The sequence below is a fragment of the Ictidomys tridecemlineatus genome, chromosome 2, assembly GCF_052094955.1.
Source record: "Ictidomys tridecemlineatus isolate mIctTri1 chromosome 2, mIctTri1.hap1, whole genome shotgun sequence".
NCBI lineage: Eukaryota > Metazoa > Chordata > Mammalia > Rodentia > Sciuridae > Ictidomys > Ictidomys tridecemlineatus.
In genome coordinates, this window is record NC_135478.1 from 39,797,979 (window position 1) to 39,814,263 (window position 16,285).

General features: G+C 36.0%; 1 protein-coding gene across 2 annotated transcripts in view; it reads right to left on the reverse strand.

The window, feature by feature from the left end:
• Kcnh8 (potassium voltage-gated channel subfamily H member 8) overlaps window positions 1-16,285 on the reverse strand; it is a 334,538-nt gene that overhangs the window by 49,522 nt on the left and 268,731 nt on the right. For both annotated transcript variants that reach the window (XM_078038309.1, XM_078038308.1), the window contains exon 11: window positions 13,685-13,899. In XM_078038309.1, coding sequence (XP_077894435.1) covers window positions 13,685-13,899 — 215 coding nt within the window. The remainder of the gene's footprint in view (window positions 1-13,684; window positions 13,900-16,285) is intronic.

Consider the following 16,285-nt stretch of genomic DNA (forward strand, 5'->3'; position numbering starts at 1 on the left):
GAGTCTACTAGTGGAGAGAAGAATGGAGAAGATATGCAGAGAAAAAGAAAGTTTGAGAACCTGATTTAGTTGCTGAGGTCCATCGTGGTTGTATGTGGGTATGTGTTATTTGATCCCATTAGATACCTGGAATTCTTAAAATCCACCTTCCCACTCACATCTCAATGCTGTATTGAGTTGGATTTCTATTGCCTACCATCAATATCCTCATTCTGAATAGCCCCCAAAACTTACCAGGATAGTCTTTTGGCTAATGCCCCCCACCACTAGCTCTACTCTAAAATAGAATTTAAAAAAGAATCAGTCTGTAGTGAGAAAGGGTACGAGTAACACAACTTTTAGCAATATAAAGCCTTTATCTCTCTGAAGTTGAGGCCTAGGCAGGAGAAACAGGACCTCAGAATAAGAAGGGAACATGAATTTCAATGCCAGTGAAGCCGGTTGAGTCAGTCTTCACTGAGATCTTTGTTAAGAAGGAAAAGAAGATGAGGCCTATAGTGATGGAAGGAATGAAGCAATAAACTCAGGTCATCCCCAGGAAGAGAAGGTACACTGAGGATCATTGTGCTGCACTCAGAGGTAGGAGGATGTCAATGAGTGCAGGGTGTCTAATGGTGTCTGCTTTTACTGACCATTAAGAACATAAACACAGCAGTGGGAGATGCTAAGTGAAATATGATCTCTTCCTTCAAGGTACTATGTTTGCCACAATCACTTTGGGATTAACTAGTAGGAGAAAAGTTTCAGAACATAAAAATACAGAGATCCAAGAAAAATTTCCAGGCCATCGTCCACTGAGCTTTCCTATCCAACACTGTCTTTAGCACCATAAAAGTATGAAGTAGGCGAAATTGTTTACTACAAAATATTTTAGAGAAATATATATATATATATATATATATATTTATATATATTAAATTATATATATATACTTGCTTCCTAAAGGAGAGTATTTTAGAAGGGACCACTGACAGACAAAACACTTGTTGGGCCCAAGATGACAAGGAAATCTGACACAATGAAATGACACGTGAGCCCTTTGACATGCAATTTTTCCCAGAACAATTACTCAGAAAGGTGCAGTATTAATTATGTTCTCTTATTACACAAGACTGTGCTGGCAGAAGCACACCTACACAAAGGCTACTCTTGTAGAGCTAAGAATCCAGGCTGTCAGATATGATTTTTAAAATTATTACTATTTGGCAAATCATCTTTGAGAAAATTGCTTCCAAGCAGACCAATTTTATTTCAGATTGAAATAGGGACTAAATTTAAACCCAGTCTTTTCTTTGAGAAAGCTCCCCTTCAGTATGTTCTTGAATTAAACTGTAATATGGTCAGAAAGGCTGCAAGAGATATTGGCAAATCAAAGATTTTACTTGAAAGATCTCGTCAGTCTTGTCTGTAGCCGAGGGAGTGAGCGCAGAGCTTAATCTCATAGATGCAGTCCAGCTTACTTACAGAAATTGCCCAGGGCCGAGCAGAGCAGTCCAAGTAGGCTCAGTAGTTCATGGGATCTAGATTCTTTTTCCAATGAAATTTGCATTTGAGATAGGAATTCCTTTTATTAAACTTAAACATTAAACTTAAGATTTACCTTTTTGTATTAAAGACTTGGGGTCCAGATGTAGGCAGAAACATACATTCAGATACCACTCAGGCTAATGCTCATTAAGGAACATGAGAAATACTTCATTAGATTCCATTATGTACATTACTGACATGTAATGTCAGTTTACCATTAAGGGCAACAGATACCCCATACTCTGATGGGGTACCTTATAACCATACATATACTGATTTACTAGACCCTGGAATTTTCCACATTTAAATTCACCTCCACTCCCCCTTTCTACCCAAATTTGTAGCCTTGTGTTCTAGGTAATAAAAGTGAGATGATTAAGTTGAAAATGATTCAATGGTTAATAGTACTGCTTCTTTACTTCCTGGGGGTATTTTTGTTGTAAAAGTTCATCTATTTCTACAGAAAATGGGTATGTCAGGTTTGAAGGCACATCTTCATCTTAACCATGTAACCACTGACTATACCAAACCACCTGGGGGAATTCTATTACCCATATTGCAAGCTATTTTTTTTTCTACTATTCAGCTTAAATTGCTCATATGGCTTTTGAAAACCTCTTGTCCTAAACCTAACGGAAGAGAAAAATAGCTGTTATTCAATTTAGCTGATTTTTCAATTTTTGTTCTTTCAAATGCTACTTATTGATTGACACTCTCTTTGACTTCGTTACATCTGAGGGATATAATTCTAAATTCTCTTAGCTTTTCACTTTAGATTCTATTTACTGGTCATATAGGCTGCGGTCTTCAGGACTTTCCTCATTTCTTAAAATTTCACATAGTTTCCAGGTTCCAAAGTAAACTTTTTGACTTTCATTCAATTAAATATATGTTAATTATTGATTCTACACTAGACTCTGAACTAGGTCCTGGGATAATAGGGTAGAAAAAAACAAAGCTTTCATAAAATAGAATGTTCTGTTAGGAGAAGCTGACTGGGAGCAAGAAAATATGCAAATTAAAATAATTTCAGATCCTGCTAAATGCCATGAAGAAGGCAAACAAGGTGGTGTGATGGAGGATAACTGGAAGGGTCCAACTCCAGAGCAAGTGGTCAGGTAAGACCTGAGAAGCAGCATGACTGGAGGAAATGCAAATACAGAAGTCCAGAGGCCTCAGAGGCTGGCAGCAACCTGCCACAAATGAGCAGGGAAAGCAGCCAGTTTGTTGGAGAGTACACAGATACAAAAGAGCATGAGATGGTTTTATTTTGTTTTGTTTTCTCATCAGATGGTTTTGAAAAGCAGGCAAGGTAAAAAGGCATGGAACTTTAAAAGTTATGGTAAAACCTCTAATCCCAGGGGTTTGGGAGGCTGAAACAAGAGGATCACAAGTTCAAAGTCAGCCTCAGCAAAAAGCGAGGGCACTAAGCAACGCAGTGACACCCAATCTCCAAATACAATGTAAAAATTAGGGCTGGGTATGTGGCTCAGTGGTCCAATTCCCCTGAATTCAATCCCTGGTATCCCCTGCCCCCCAGCAAAAAAAAGAATGTTATGGTAAGAAGTCTGGATTTATTATCAGCTCATGGAAAGTCATTAAAAAACACTATCTATCTATCTATCTATCTATCTATCTATCTATCTATCTATCTATCTATCTACCTATCTACCTACCTACCAACCTACTGATATAGATATACCCAGGGTGTTTAACCACTAAGTAACATCCCCAGCCCCCTTTTTTTTTATATTTTATTTTGAGACAGGGTCTCCCTAAGTGGCATAGGGCTTTACTAAATTGCTGAAGCTGGCTTTGATCTTGCAATCCTCCTGCCTCAGCCTCCAGAGCCACTGGGATTATAGGAATGGGCCACCATGCCTGGCTCATTGAAATATTTTAAGCAACAGAGTGACATGATCCAATTTATATTTTTCAAAGATCACTCCAACAGTCGTGAGGAGAGAGGATGTTAAAATGTTAAAAACAGAGGAAGAGGGAATCATTAAATTTATTCTCCTTTATTGTGGTCATCTAGATATGTTTCAGCACCTACGATCACACACACACACACACACACACACACACACACACACACACACACACACTATACATGTCCATACCCCTTGCCATGGGCTACAGAGGGCAAGCTGATGCCTCCATTAGATGCTGAATTACTCCTGACATAGGGTAAACACATACAGTACAGTTGGTATCCAAGTCTCAGGACTCCTGTAAAGATTTCACAAGATAATATCTAAACAGCATCTATTATAGAGTGAGTAATCAGAAATGGTCAGTGTTAATGATGCTTATTCTCTGTATCCTTTGCAGGTCTCTGGATAACGTATTTATCTGTGTGTGCCTGTGTGTATGTACCTGTGTGTGTATGTGAGCACACACACACATATCTACTTGTACATGAATCTGTAAAAAGAAAGAGGAGAGTAATTATAGTTCTATTAGAATTGTTTTAATGTGTATGTTCTTCATCTAAGTTTCCTGTCATCTGTATATGATTTTGAAGTGGTCAGTGAGCCCCCTGAAGATGTGCTGTGATCTATGGCATATGGTATGTCATCAGGAGAGAAGTCCACAGATTTTACCAGGTACACAAAGGGGCTCATGATATATATGGTGCTCCGGCAAAGTAACACCAGATAAGCCAGTCACTAAAGAAGGCAGACGGAGAGAGAAAGGGAGCGCCTAGGCACATTATGTGAAATTGAGGAACACCAAAGAAAAGATTTTATGAGCAGCTAAAAAAGATGAGTGGTCACTCGTAAAGGAACAACAATTAGACTAATAAAAAGATTTCTCAACATCATCAATGGATTCAGAATAATAGCTTCAAAGAACTATCAAACAAGTATCAAGTGCCCTTTTAGGTGGAGCTCATTATGTTCCCAGAAAGTAAGACCTGTTCTAAATCTAAACTAATAAATGAAGTGTGCTTGTGCAAAACTGGACACAAACCACAGGAGACAAAACAGAGATCCAAGAAACATGTGCACGTGTGAGCTTTCAGTATATAACAGAGGTGGCACTGGAGAGTAGTGGGGAGAATGGTGCATCATTTAGTAAATGGTGCTGGGGAAATTAGTTAACTACATGAGGAAGAAACAAAGACTCTTTACCTCATACCATTAACCAAAAATAATTGCAGATGGATAAAGATTCAAAGGTGAAAGGCAAAACTCTAACACATTTTGAAGGAAATAAGTACAAACATTTTGAAGGCTTTAAGCTATGGAATTTCTTACTCTCCCTTCCTCCCTCCTTCCCTCCTTTTCTCCCTCCCTCGCTCCCTCCCTTCCTCCATTTCTTCCTTCCTCTTTTTGGTACCAGGAATTGAACCCAGGTGCTTAACCAATGAGCCATATCCCCAGCCCTTTTAAATATTTTATTTAGAAACAGATCTCACTGAATTGCTTAGGGCCTTGCTAAATTGGTGGGGTTGGCTTTGAACTCGCAATCCTCCTGACTCAGCCTCCTGAGCCTCTGAGATTACACACCTGGCTGGAATCACTTCTTAAATAAGACATCAAGAAAGCTTTAAAGGAAAATATTTACAAAATTAACTCATTAAAATTAAATCATCTGTTTATCACGACACAGTAAACAAGAAGAACAGGCAAAAAGTGCAGCTCAGAGAAGATATGTTCAATGTGTAAAACTGATAAATGATTATCAAGAATATAGACAAATCATTTATATCAGTAAATGAAATCTAAGCCGATTAAATGTGTGCAAAGACAAAAACATAAACAATTTAAATTTTGACCAGGTAAATGAGTAACTAAGTTGTTGTATATTTACACAAACAACAGAATATTAGGTAGCAATATACCACATCATGAATTAGCCTTAGAAGCATATGGTGATTTCCATAGAGGGAGTATCATCAAACTACATGTGATATATGAAATCATAGGAAACACATAAACCCAAACAGCATGTTTGAGATACGTACACATGCTATATACTAATTAATTTGAAGATTAAAGGAGTAACACACGACTCCTGAATTCACATTTTTTTGTTGACATCTCCCTCTTGGGGCTTCTGATGTGCATAGTCAGATGCAGAGAGCAGTCCTCTCAAACATCTCATGGACTTAAAACTTAATAAATTCAAAATGGAATTCACCCTCTCCCCCTACAAACTTGCTTTATTCCTCCCCTTTTCTCTTTATGATCACTATTATGTCACACACTCAATCTCATTTCACTTTGTGTAGGCGTGTACTCTCCCTCATTTTCAGATTAAATCCATTATCAATTTTACTTTCTTAATATATCTTACAATTCCTTATGTGTTTTTTATCACTATTGCGGTAACCTTAGTGAAAAAACTCATTACTTCTTACCTTTACTTGGTCTGTTTACTGTTGGCATTATTCTTCCTAAACATAGATTGAGTGAAAAAAAGTACATATATGTGTATTTATATAGATTTTGTGTGTGTATTGTTTTGTTTTCTGAAAGTGATAGGAAGTTACTAAAGGGTTTTGAGAAAGGAGAAAGAATCCTTTCGTAACTTCCCATCGCTTTCAGAATAAATCCCATTAAGTTCGAACTGCATATGTGACACACAGCTCTTTCAAGACTTATCTCTAGTTTGTCACTTCAGCCTCATGCTTCAAAACACCTTGTCACTGACTGCTTCAAGCATGCTTGTTCTGTCGCTCCCGGTTGCCCACGATTTCTCCCTAACAGGATCTTATATCTCTTTTCTACTATTACTTCTCTGTCAGCCCATTCCTGATCTTACCAGTTCCTAGTCTTAGCAGGAGAGTCCTCCAGGAACAATTTGTGTTATCAGCATCAAGAGACCCAGTGCTAGCTCTGAAACATCTTTTTACTTAGCCATCTTCTGCACTTGCCTGTGCCTGAGAGCAGAGTCAGCATTTCATTTTTCTTCCCACTTTACAAGCCCAGATCAGTGGCTGCTGGTATGTCAATTTTGAATAAAGTAAATTAACAAATATAATTTATTTTCTTTAGCCTTACTGGAATATAAAAAAAGCAAGAGCAAAAAGACAAGAAAATCAGGGTAAAGCCTTCAGACTTCTCTGAACTATCTATTTACATTTCCTTTTCATCACTCCAGCATTCTGGCTACTATTTTTTGCCAGTTCCAATCACTTAGCCAATATGATCAATCTTGATATAATGATTCTTTTTCATTCTTATCACAAGGAAATGGGGTGGATGATGGTGCCATTTACTAACTTAGATAAAAGACTGGGGAAGAAGGAGATTCATAAGAAAGAAAGGATCAAAATTTATTGGCCATCTGGAAATATTTTGGTGTGAACTGCTTGTTCAAGTGTTTTGTCCAATTAAAAAACTGGGTTATCTTATCTTTTTCTTACTTATTTTTAGGAGTCGTGAATACATTCTGGATACCCTGTCTTTTTTAGACATATGTAAATTCAAATATTTTTCCAACTCTATTGCTTGACTTTTGATTCTGTGAATGGTATCTTTTGATGGCTAGAAGTTCTTAATTTAACACATTTATCAATCATTTATTGTTATTGATGTCATATGTTCTTCAAGAACCGTTAGCTTACTACAAGGTCATAATGGTATTCTTCAATGTTTTCTTTGAGAAATGTTGTTTCTTCTCTTATATTTAGGTCTATGATTCATCTAAAATTGAGTTGCAGTGTGGTTGAGGTAAAAGTCAAGATTTATTTTCTTCCACATGGATTTTAAATTGATCCAACACCACTTATGGATAGTCTAGATTATACTTTTCCTTGTAGTTATAACTTGTGATAAATAAAGGGCCATAAAGAGTAAACCTGTTTGTAGAGCCTATTCCACTGATTGCATACCCTTGTATGAATACCCCATTGGCTTAGTTACTGTAGGTTTAAGATATCTAGACACCTGGTAGCATAATCCTCCAACTTTGTTCTTCTTCAAGATTGTTTAAATTATTCTCTTCCCTTGATAGTTCAATTTATAGTTAACTTCAAAATGCACCCTGAATTATTTGAGTTCATTTTAATTTATATAAATGTTATTGCTTCCTATCTCATTCTGTTTCTTGTCTTGTCAATAAATACTACAGTTTGCATATTGACTTATAATGCTATGTGTCTATCCACCCCACTTGTATTCACCACTGCATAGAAATCTATGTTGTGGAGGCACTACTTTTATGAACCTACTTTTTGAATGATAGACTCCCAGGATGCTTCCAATTCCTGTCCACAACAAATACAGGTATACTGAATGGACCTCTACAACTCCATTTATGGGCTTATATGAAAAAATTTTGGATGCATATCTACAATAGAACTAACAAGCTATAGGCTTATCTATATACTTAAAGTAACTAAGGAGTGCTGAATTTCTCTGCAAAATGGGTGCACTGCACTATACACGTATATACCAATATTAGTTTAAGGGATCCTATCCAGTTTTATTAACTTCCTTCCTAATATTTGTTACTAAACATTTAAAAATTATTTTGTGGTTGTTATAATTTTAATTTTCATATTTCTACTGCTTTGAGCATGTTTTCATGGACTTTTGTTGACCTTTTGGGCTTCCTCACCTATAATTGCTTGCTCATATCTTTTGCATATTTTTTTTAACAGTGATGTTACTTTTTATTTGTTGATCGATCCCTGTAGATTTAGATATTATAGGCATATTCTTCCCTTATTTCATTAACTTTATGCATAACTTTGTCAATTATGTTTATTTATATTTGTGTTAACTTGATGCATATGACTACTCTGAAACTTTTATCATTATATATTATTATTATAATATATTATCATTATATATGTATTAATTGCATTTGCGTGTCAGGACTATGAAGTATTCAGTTTTGTAACCAAACTCCATAAACATGGTTCTTGAGATGGGGTGAGAGGGGAGGATTCAAATACTACAATAAATGTTCAGGTTTCAAGCAGCTGTGAGACAGTACAGTGGGCCATCCACCAAATATATCAAAAGAGAGAACCTGCTGCAAGTGAGTTACCCTCCCTTGTCTCTGCTTCAGGGGCTCTGAACGTTGTTGTAACCTCTCGTATTTATTGGACACAGGAGTAAAGAGACCTTCACTGGAGGCCCTGAATCTCACAACAATGGGTAAAATATCCCTTCCCTTTTTAAAGAGGAGGGGAACAAAATAAGGAGATTTTATTTTTTATGTTTATAAGATTAAATGTCAATAGTACAAATTTCTAGAAAAGTGATCAACATATTAAAAATTCTAATAAGTTTTGTTATTTAGAAACCTTTCAGTAAGGTAAAACTAGAGAATTTTTCATCTTTTTTTTCCCCAACAATATTGACATTTATTGTTCCACAACCCCAACACTATCAATAACAAATCAGCACCTACAATAGCACCTAAGATATTTATATATAATCATATCAATCTCTAATATTCAATGCAAAAACATTACCCATTTTTTTTAAAAAGCAGATATTTTGAACACTTTCCAATCACATAAATTCGTTCATCAAAAAAAATTAAAGTTACTTATGTTAAAAAACTAGATTTCACAACAGATGAGTTTATGCCAAAATCAATTTTACAGAGTTCACCATAAAAAGCAGTGAAGCAAATTTCTCATAATCTGTGTAAACAGAAATAGCTAAATTAATTGATGTCATTATTGGGGCCATCCAGGAGTTATAAATAAGGGCGAATATAGAAAACACACTGATTGCATAAAATGGATAATTAGCAAGAGGTCAAAACAGTCCTAACTATCCTTTCAACATACTTACAAAATATTTTATACATTTTCATTTGTTTTCCTATGAGAATGGAATATACTGTCAATCTAAAATTATACAACTTATCACAGTTCTAGTCATAATCTTATTGCTACATACACATCCCTTCTAAATTTTGGCTACTTCTTTAACTGCTCTTTGGCCTTTATTTTATTCCAGAATGGGTTGACTGTTAGTCTTCTCTTTATCTAGATATTCTGGGAAGTATCTATGTCATCTGATAGTCTATAAGCAATTTGGGATAATAGGTGATATCTAGAGGGCAAAATTTGGCATAGAATATCCAAAGGGAGAGTTATTTTAATACATGTCAGAAGTAATAAGGATAAGAGGGGAGAATAGATTATACAAGAGGAGAGAATTGAAAGCAATAGTAAATGGCTGAAAACATGATTGGTTACATGATCTTTAAGAATAAGGATATATAGATAAGTTACATTTATGTTGCTTGCATTTCCAATATGCAAATGCTCCTTCTTCTAACACCCATGATCAACTTTCCATCAATGCTTCAGTCTACCAGAAAATCCAGCATGACTGTATATTTTTGTTTGTGTACATGGAAGGGAGGGGGCTCGGTTTCACATTTGGTCTGCTATTAGAGCAGAGTTGTAGAGCCAAGAGCAGGAATCCACAACCACAGGTATACATCAGAACATAACTTCCCCTCAGTATGCTTAAGGAGAGCACAAGACCTTTCCTCAGATGTATTGAGTTATGAGGGAGAGTAGTTCAAACTTACCATGCCATCAGAAGGAAGTGTATCTCCAAGGATTTTGGAGAATAAAATACATAAATTTTGAGAAATGACAGATCAGAATTATAAAAGAATACTTTCCAAAAGTAAGCTTCAGTTCCCACATGCCCTTAAAAATGCAGCTTGTAAGGAGCGCCCCCTCTGTAAAAAGACACAATACTTTTGGTTCCAGTCATAATGAGTAGATTTTATTGAACTAACCCTTCAGTTAAAAGTAATTATAAAGCTGGACAAAATATGTGAAATAATTCCTTGAAGGCATTGAGAGCAATCAACTGAGGTAAGACTTGAATGGCTGTGATGCCTGAGGAAACAGAAATACTAGTGTGTTTCATAATTAGCTAGGCATTTTTCTGAGGGCATTTGCTATTTCATTGGTTGCGCGGAGTAGAGGAAACCAGGAAGGGACAGTCTTCCTTTCTAAGGAGTGAGAGGATGAAGTTTGGGTGAAATAAACCATATCGGATTTGAGGAGTACAATCCCAGAGAAGAGGTAACTGCATCTGTGTTCCCCTTGAGGCATTAGCCAACTTCTGACCTGAGCACTCAGGGGGTGATACTCCTTGAGGCATAGGTGAAATAGCAGTTGGGAGGCTGAATTGCAGAACAGCCAAGTGGTGCTAAGTAGACTGGAGTCTAAGCCCTGCCAAACAGGAGGGGCTTTGGTAAGCATACTAGAGTTTTAGGAGAAACCCCAGAAAAACTGCTCTAGGAGTGCAGGCCACACTTCAGGACTAAGGAAAACAAAAGAGACCAACCTAACAAAGCCTAAGATGAACAATGGAAAAGATAAAAGTGATCTGCCTGCCCAGAGAAAATCCTATTCTATTTAGAGGAAAATTACATGAATCATTTTCCATAAGCAACATCTGTATGATACTTGCTTTAAAAAAAAAAAGGGTCAAATGACAGGGAGAACAAAGGGAAAGGGGAGGAGGAGGATGGGGAAGGAGAAAAAAAATGGTGAGAGAGTGAAAGAGAACAGAATGGAAGGACATAGGTGGTTCATATATTGGAGTTAAACTCACAAGCATTTAAAACTACTATGGTGAATATTCTAGCAAATAGAAAACAGGACAAAATACTTATCAATGATAAAGCTCCCTTATCCACATGTGAAGAATGAAATTAGATCCTTCTGTCATCATATAAAAAAATCAAATAAAAAAAAATCAACGCAAAATAGGTAAAAGACTGAAATGTAGGATATGAAAGTGTAAAACTCTAAAAGAAAAACAAGAGAATAACTCCATGACTTTGATCTGGGCAATGATTTTTTTTTTAGGTGACTCCAAAAGTATAAGAAACAAAATCAAGAAAAGAAAAATTAGATTCCATCAAATTAAAAAGTTCTTCAGAGCAAAACTATCATCAGAGTGAAGAGACTATATATAGAATAAACCATACATCTGGTAAGGGTTAATATTAAAAGCACATAAGGGACTCATAACACTCAACAGGAAGAAAACATATAGCCTGATTTAAAAATGGGCAAAGGACCTGAGCAGGTATATCCCGAGACATACTAAAGGAATTCAACATTTCTAATCATCAGGGAAATGCAAAATAAAACCACAATGAGATATCATCTCTCACCTATTTAGAATGGTCATTTTCAAAAAGAGAAAAGATAAGTATTAGCAAGGGTGTGAAGACGAGGGAACCTACGCACATTATTGGTGGGAATGTACTTTAGTAGAGCCACCATGGAAAAGAGATGGTGGTTCCTCAAAACATTAAACACGGATCTATTATATGACACATCAATTCCACTACTGGTTATGTATCCAAAGGAAGTGAAATCATTATCTATAAGAGATATATGCACTTTCATGATCACAGTAGCATTATTCACAATAACCCAGATATAGAATCAACCTAAATGTCCATAATGGATGAATGGAAAAAGAAAACATGTATTCACACTGGAATATCATTTGCCCTTTAAAAAGAAGGAAATTCTATTATTTGTGACAACATAGGTGAACTGGGAGGACAACTTAGTTAATAATGATGTATTGTACACTTGGAAATTGCTAAGACAGTATATTTTAAATGTTCTCACCATAAAACATTAAATATTTCAGGAAATGCCTATGTAAATTAGCTTGACTTATCCTTTCCATAGTGTATACCTATTTTAAAACCTCATGTTGTATACCATAAACAATAATAATAAAAGATAAGGATTATTAAAATATAACAGTCAAATGGAAAGAAAATAGAGGTTGGGACCCAATATTTTCCACTTTTCAATGCAGGAAATATTGGCTTTTTTTCATTTCTTCCTCCTTAACTGATTGCTTACACCCCCTAACTTACCTTCGATCTTCAAAAATTGTTGTCATTTTATGCTTTCATGAAGAGCACAAAAGACACATGTAGTTTTGAAATTCCCTCTATTGAATGAAATACATGAAAGTAGCTTCAAGAAGAGACACCATATTTAACAGAAAGAGTATAGGTTATGAATCTGATACCCATGCTCAAACTCTCCCACCCACCCAGTTTGTGTGATTATAGGACACTCTGAATCTCAGTTTTTCCTCTACCATAGAAATAGATTGAGACTTACCTTAAAGATTTGTTTTAAGCAACTAATAAGATTCTTTCTATAGGTAGAGCTTAAAGTATCCTGGATGGCCAATGATACCTCCTCTGCTGTTTGCTATGACCAGCAGTAAGAAGCACATGCAAAACTGGTAATTATGGACTTCAGAATGAAATATTATCTTTCATCTATCTAATGTTATATCACCAACGCAGATGAAAAAAATACACAACCTGGGATTTTCTTTATATCTTTTATAATGCAGAATGGTAATGATTAGCAAAAATGTTCATGCAATATAGGTTAGTGAAAACCACAGCTTCCTAACCCCTTAACTTGGTTATTGCAAATATCTGGGACAAGGCTCTGGTTGTCACACGATGCTCTGCATGCTCTGGCTCGCCTTTCAACAATCATTCCTATTAAATCCTTTGTGTCTGACACATCTAATAAAGTCATGTTCACGATCAGCTTAATCACAGGATGGAGTATAGTACATATTTTGACAGGAAAGCTGTTAGTATAAACTGAAACATGTAGCAAATATATAATTGCATAAAATGTTCATTATTCTTTCAATCTAACAATCTTCGGCTTGAATCCTTTTATGCATATTTAGTCTTTTTAAGATAGATTGTTTTGGGTACTGTTCTAACAAAAAGATTAGTTTCAAGCAATATCCATGCCAAACAATTGGTGTAGTGAGCAATTGTAAACACAGCAGACTCTGAGCCATATATTTTATCTGAAAATCTTTAAATTCTAGAGAAATCACACATCTCTAGATAAATGATATACATCATTGAAAATGATTCTAGTTTTATGCACATGAAAATATACAAGAACCAAACTAAGTTTAGAGAAGTCACCTATACATAATATTTTCCTAGAGTGCTGGTAATGAACTCCAGTTTGGGCTTCTAGCTAATTGTTTAATTATTCAATGACTGACTGAGTAAATTTTTATATCAAAGTCTTTTTAAAGTGAGGTTATAACCATTTGCCTTTGCAGTTATAAATGATTTCCAAGACCTGTGTTGTTAGAGCTCAGCACTAATTAAAAATGAGACTTACATCACTCTCATGCCCTTCTCGAAGGTTGTATGTGAGGTCATGCTGAATGTCTTCCACGAATTTGTGAGCGTATTCTGGGTAAAGGTCTAACACTTCAAAGAGTCCTTTGAGGATGATACACTGAAGATCACAGTAGGTTAAAGCTTTCACATCTGCATTAGTTTTTATCACTTGGTCCTTAATTGATAGATTTGCTCCAATTAAGTCTCCTTTCCCTAGAAATGAGAGAGAGAGAGAGAGAGAGAGAGAGAGAGAGAGAGAGAGAGAGAGAGAAATAGAAATATCATTGTCAAGAAAAGCAAGAAAACTTGAGCTTAGGAATGAGAACTTCATTTGATTTACAGGCTTCATATATCTCAGATCACACTGAAAAAAGGAGAAGGCTACTTTAGGCAGGGGTGAGATTGAGGCTCACCCTGAACCCTCATTTTGCCAACCCAAAATATTTTCAAATGTTGTACAATGGACTCTGGTGGGCAAAACTGCTGCTGGTATTGGACACTGGTCTAGGGGTAATGGCTGAAGGATGGAGAGTTCAGAATTGCAGGTCATAGATGGTACCAGAGGTCTCTTGCAGGATTTGTCAAATGGCTTTAGACAAATCAGTCCCCTCTCTCTCTCTCTCTCTCTCTCTCTCTCTCTCTTCTCTCTCTCTCTCTCTCTCTCACACACACACACCTATATGTTTTTCTTCCCTTCTTTTTTGTCACAGTCCACAGCCCCTCTAACGTTTCCAGGGAAGTAATAATGGCTCAGATTTTTCTAAGTGGGAAAATGGCTTTGTACATTTAAGGTAAAGATCATCAAGAGGTATATTAATTATTTTGACCCTAGTACTTTGGACAATAACGGAAGCATGATCTTCAGCTTTTGAACATATTCAAGTTCTTTTAGTCACTTCTGGTCATTTCTACAACACCAAGATGTGATGTGGGAGAAAGAACTCTGCACTGGTTTTCTCACAATTGGGAAGAAGAAAAAACTATTGAACATTATGAATGATAAATATGTTACATAAAATATATAAAATACAGAATACAATTCTAATATTTTGTGACAGTGTAAAAGCCTCATTTTCTTTATCAAAATATAAAGTGAATAAATAAAAACAAGTGACCTGTGCCCCACCCCACACCCAGCAGTACCTCTCTGCCTACCAGTGTCTACTAAGATCCCACTTTCTGATTCTTAGATGATGCCTTCTCTTGTGTCTTCACATGGCAGAAGGGCAAGGCAGCTCTTTGGGGCCTTTTTAATTAGGACACTGATTGCATTCATGAAGTCTCTGTCCTTGTGATCTAAACAACACTCAAAGGCCCTGCCTCCTAGAACCATAATATTAATAATGGCATCTTGACATGAATTTTAGGAGGACCCCTAACATTCAGACTATACCACCAACCCAATAAACTTGCAAAATTTAAATTGGGTAATGGACATGAAAAATCCAGCTTATATTAGAGATTCAAAAAATATTAGTTATCTTCTCTCTCCCAAATTGCAATTGTCTTGAAGTTTACTAGCTAGAATCCAGTGATAGCAGGTCTACAATTACATAGACTAGTAAGTACTGTTTACACAAGGAGGAAGCCGTGGTCATAGAGTCAAGATGCAGGTTAGCTTTGGTCTTGGAAAGACAGAGGAAAGGCCTCTGTGATCTTCCTCTCAGTGCTGTGGAGGCTTATGTGAGATCCCATGTGTGAAAATATTTTGCAAGTGGTTGTTGATAAATATTAGGCTCTTGGAAAACTAGAATAAACAGAAAGTACTGCATTAGTCCCTTTTTAGTAATGCAAATTCTAAGCCTTGGTTTATTATATTGGTGTTTAAAATATATCCCGAATTCACCTGCCACTCACCATCCCTGCTACCACCTCGGTCTATTCTATCATGTCCTTTGCTTAAGTTTGGTTTCTACAAGGGCAAGGATTTTGGCCATTTTCTTTTCTGCTATATTATCAGGGTTCAGAACAGTGTCTGATTCACTTATAGGCCCATGATAAGTATTAGCTGAATAACTGAACAAACAAAGGAGAGTGGATTTTAAAGAAAGTTTGCATAAAATTGTGAAAGAAAATTTTCTACATTAACCCTACATGCCACCCTCTTTTCAGCAGCCCTTTATATTTCAACAAAGACTAATTATGTCTTAATATTTGCAGTCAACTTCACGGGCACAAAATTTTCACAATTATCTTCTGAGTTTTAGTTTTATCTCTTTAGTTCTTTTTTAGTTCTGTGAGGAACTCAAAAGAGCCTATAGTCACCTTGACAGTATTAGGTTAATGACTGCAATGAGAGTTTATTCTTGAAGTATAATCCTTTTTTGCTTTATTTCTAGCACAGATAAAACTTAACTTTTGTGGTCTCTGAATTGATTCTCCACAAAAATATGGAAATGCCCTTTTAAAACTGAGCAGCTATTTTAGCTGGAGAGCATGTAGCTCATGATCAATAATTTCTTTAGGAAGGGCTATGGCTGTGGCTCAGTGATAGCACACTTGCCTGGCATGTGTGAGGCACTGGGTTCAATTCTCAGCACGACATATAAATTTAAAAGAAAGGTCTATTAAATATATATATATATATATATATATATAT